Genomic DNA, 3867 nt, shown 5'->3' on the forward strand with positions numbered 1-3867 from the left:
AGGATGGACAAAGGAAATTGCTCTTCTTTGACTGAATTCTTTTTCTTGGGAATTACCAATAATTCTGGGATGAAAGTGACCCTATTCACCATCATTCTGGTTATTTATCTCATTAATCTCCTGGCAAATCTTGGAATGATTATTCTAATTAGAATGGATTTTCAGCTGAATACACCAATGTACTTTTTCCTCAGCCATCTCTCTTTCTGTGACCTCTGTTATTCCACAGCAATTGGGCCCAAGATGCTGGTGGATCTATTTGCCAAAAACAAATCAATTCCTATCATAGGCTGTGCTCTGCAATTCTTGATCTTCTGTACTTTTGTAGATTCTGAGTGTCTACTGCTGGCAGTGATGGCATTTGATCGCTACAAAGCCATTAGCAACCCCTTACTCTACACAGTCAACATGTCCAACAGAGTGTGCTCCCTGATGATGGCTGGAGTTTACTTGCTGGGAACGGCAGATGCTTTGATACACACAACATTAACATTCAGTTTATGTTTCTGTGGGTCAAATGAGATTAATCATTTCTTCTGTGATGTACCTCCTCTCCTATTGCTCTCTTGTTCCGATACACAGGTCAATGAGTTAGTGATATTCACCATTTTCGGCTTCATTGAACTGAGTACCATCACAGGAGTCCTTGTCTCTTATTGTTATATAATCTTATCAGTCTTAAAGATCCGCTCTGCTGAAGGGAGGTTCAGAGCTTTCTCCACCTGCACCTCCCACTTAACTGCTGTTGCAATTTTCCAGGGAACTATGCTCTTTATGTATTTCCGGCCAAGCTCTTCCTACTCCCTTGATCAAGACAAAATTACTTCATTGTTTTACACCCTTGTGATTCCCATGTTAAACCCACTGATTTATAGCCTACGGAACAAAGATGTGAAAGGGGCTCTAGAAAAATTGAAAAATAAAATATGTCTTTAAGTATTTATATATCACACATGCACACATAGTGATTGTTATTTTCATAAAATTATATGGTATGATCTATGAAAAACACAATTTTCTCAAATACTTAAATAAATTAGTATCTGTACTAAAATTCATCCATAGGAAAATGCTCTAGTTCCTCAAACCTATCTTGCTTCACTATGGTCTTCAATTTATTTATGAAACTACTTTATGCAAAACATCCTGACTCTTCTAATTTTGCCATATATCTATTTGTATATTTTTCATTTAAGCATTATTACAAGTATACTCTGATTTACTGTTGAGTAGTCATTATGTACTTTTTGTACATTTACAGGCTTTGCATTTCATCACAAACCCAGTAGTTCTAAACTAATTAATTCTATAATCTAGAGGAATAAACAAATGTTAATTAGCTAAGCACTCAAATAGTTCATAATAAGCCTTAAAACTCTCATGAAGTAAAATATTAGGAGTTAATAATCTAGATAAAATGAAAAATATCGGGATCCCTGGGTGGCGCAGTGGTTTAGCGCCTGCCTTTGGCCCAGGGTGCGATCCAGGAGACCCGGGATCGAATCCCACATCAGGCTCCCGGTGCATGGAGCCTGCTTCTCCCTCTGCCTGTGTCTCTGCCTCTCTCTCTCTCTCACTGTGTGCCTATCATAAATAAATAAAAAATTAAAAAAAAAAATTTGTAAAAAAATGAAAAATATCTAGAAATAAATGGAAAAATTCTAGAATGTCAAAAGCTAGTGTGCAGAAGAAAGACTTCCCTGGATGATGATATTCAATTTCATATCTTAAAACAAAATGCAAGTTGGAAAGTAAAAGATTCTAGGCAGAGAGTCTGACAGTTACAGAAGTCTTGAGGTGAATAGTTCTATACCTTATCCCTTTTTGGTATTTTTGGAATTCACAAAGTCCAACATGTATAGGTTATAAAGAGTGATGTAAAGTACTTTGGTAAATTACATCATTGTGCTGAAATTATTAAGTCCATCACATCTTGATGAGTAATTTAAAGTTTCCTTAACATCTTTCCCCTTCTTAGCTCTGGTTAAATGTCCCTTTTTATAATTCATAGGCAACCATCTCCTTTAAGTATTGTTTTAATATTGTTTGGTTTATTAAATCACTACCTCCAGTATAAGATAGTAAGCATTCTTTGTTCAAGGATTGAGCATTCTATACCTGTTATCCTAAGCACCTGTGTCTTGTCAAAGACAAGAAATGGCAGAACAAACATACATCAAATGAGATATTAAGTAACATTTTTAAGAGCTTATTAGACATCAATAACACAATTAACTGAGGGTATGAGATATGGATTGAATAAACATACACATATATTTTATATCTCTTCAGAACATACATAAAATGGTGTGGATACTAAAGTAATGGATCTATAAAGAACTACATATTAATTACACTAGAAATAGAGTGTCTTTCCATGTACTTGCTCGATATATGCCATTTCATCTGTCTGTACTCTACTTCCTGATGGTTAAAACACTGCATTCGCTTGTTGAGACAACATGGGCATGGCATATATTTGCAGGATCATATAAGATGCAAGGACACTCTTAATTATTAATTGCAATTATAAAAATTAAAAGCTACTGAATATAGGGGCACCTGGGTGGCCCAGTTGGTTGGGCATCTGACTCTTGGTTTTTGGATCAGGTCATAATTTCGTGGTTTATGTGATTGAGCCCCATTTTGGGCTTGGTGCTCAGCAGGGAGTCTGCTTAAAGATTTTCTCCCTCTGTCCCTCTCCCACTTGTGCATTCTCTCTCTCTCTCTCTCTCACAAATAAATAAATCTTTTTTTTAAAAAAAGCCATTGAATATCTTAGATTTTCTAGTTGCTATTTTGAAATGCCTTCATATAAAAACATATTAAAAAAAGACATAAACCCAAGAAGGTTCTCCAGTTTTCAAAGGAGCATTTGTGAGACCCCTCACCTGTCATACAGTATCATGTTGGGGAAAAAAAATCTATGGAGCATATTTTTTTAATACAAAAGGCTTTAAATGTTTGTATCTGAACCATATGTCCTCAGTTAACACATATTCTTTTGAAATTGTTACTTATGAGCAGGAGCATAGTAGAAAATACTGTTTGAAATACATTGTACAAAAAAAGTAAGGTGTAAGTAGATTGTTGGTAATTTAGGGAATGTGATATGTTATTTAGTTAACCCATCTCTCTCCCTTTCAACAGCTATATATTAACAACATCTAAAGACATCAGTCTTTAGACTGATTTGATCTATATATTGGCAGTTTTATCAGATCTAGTGAGTTTGAACTAGAGGGAAGGAGATTTTATTTTATTTTTTTTATTTTATTTTATATTTAATAATAAATTTATTTTTATAGGCATTCAGTTTGCCAACATACAGAATAACACCCAGTGCTCATCCTGTCAAGTGCCCCCCTCAGTGCCCGTCACCCACTCACCCCCACTCCCCGCCCTCCTCCCCTTCCACCACCCCTAGTTCGTTTCCCAGAGTTAGGAGTCTTCATGTTCTGTCTCTCTTTCTGATATTTCCTACCCATTTCTTCTCCTTCCCTTCTATTCCCTTTAACTATTATTTATATTTCCCAAATGAATGAGACCATATAATGTTTGTCCTTCTCCGATTGACTTATTTCACTCAGCATAATACCCTCCAGTTCCATCCACGTTGAAGCAAATGGTGGGTATTTGTCATTTCTAATGCCTGAGTAATATTCCATCGTTATACATAAACCACATCTTCTTTATCCATTCATCTTTCGAGGAAAGGAGATTTTAAAGAGAAGGAAATTCTAAGCCCAAAAAATGTAATTTCAAATGTAGAATTGACTAATTTAATTAATTATGAACTTCCTTTCCCTGAATTTTGAGAGGTTTAGTAACAATTGTGGGGAACAATTTTTAGGGGATTTGTGCCTC

General features: G+C 35.4%; 1 protein-coding gene across 1 annotated transcript; it reads left to right on the forward strand.

Moving 5' to 3' along the window:
• On the forward strand, positions 1-936 carry LOC121472159 (olfactory receptor 5W2-like). The gene has a single exon (XM_041723249.1). It carries the CDS (start codon positions 4-6, stop codon positions 934-936), a length of 933 nt encoding a protein of 310 aa, XP_041579183.1. The 5' UTR covers positions 1-3.
• Positions 937-3867: the final 2931 nt, after the last annotated feature.

Source organism: Vulpes lagopus, chromosome 11 (genome assembly GCF_018345385.1).
Source record: "Vulpes lagopus strain Blue_001 chromosome 11, ASM1834538v1, whole genome shotgun sequence".
In the NCBI taxonomy this organism is placed as follows: Eukaryota; Metazoa; Chordata; class Mammalia; order Carnivora; family Canidae; genus Vulpes; species Vulpes lagopus.

Excerpts from the sequence above, each read along its gene's own strand:
- LOC121472159 (XM_041723249.1), top strand. The coding sequence starts at position 4 with ATGGACAAAGGAAATTGCTCTTCTTTGACTGAATTCTTTTTCTTGGGA.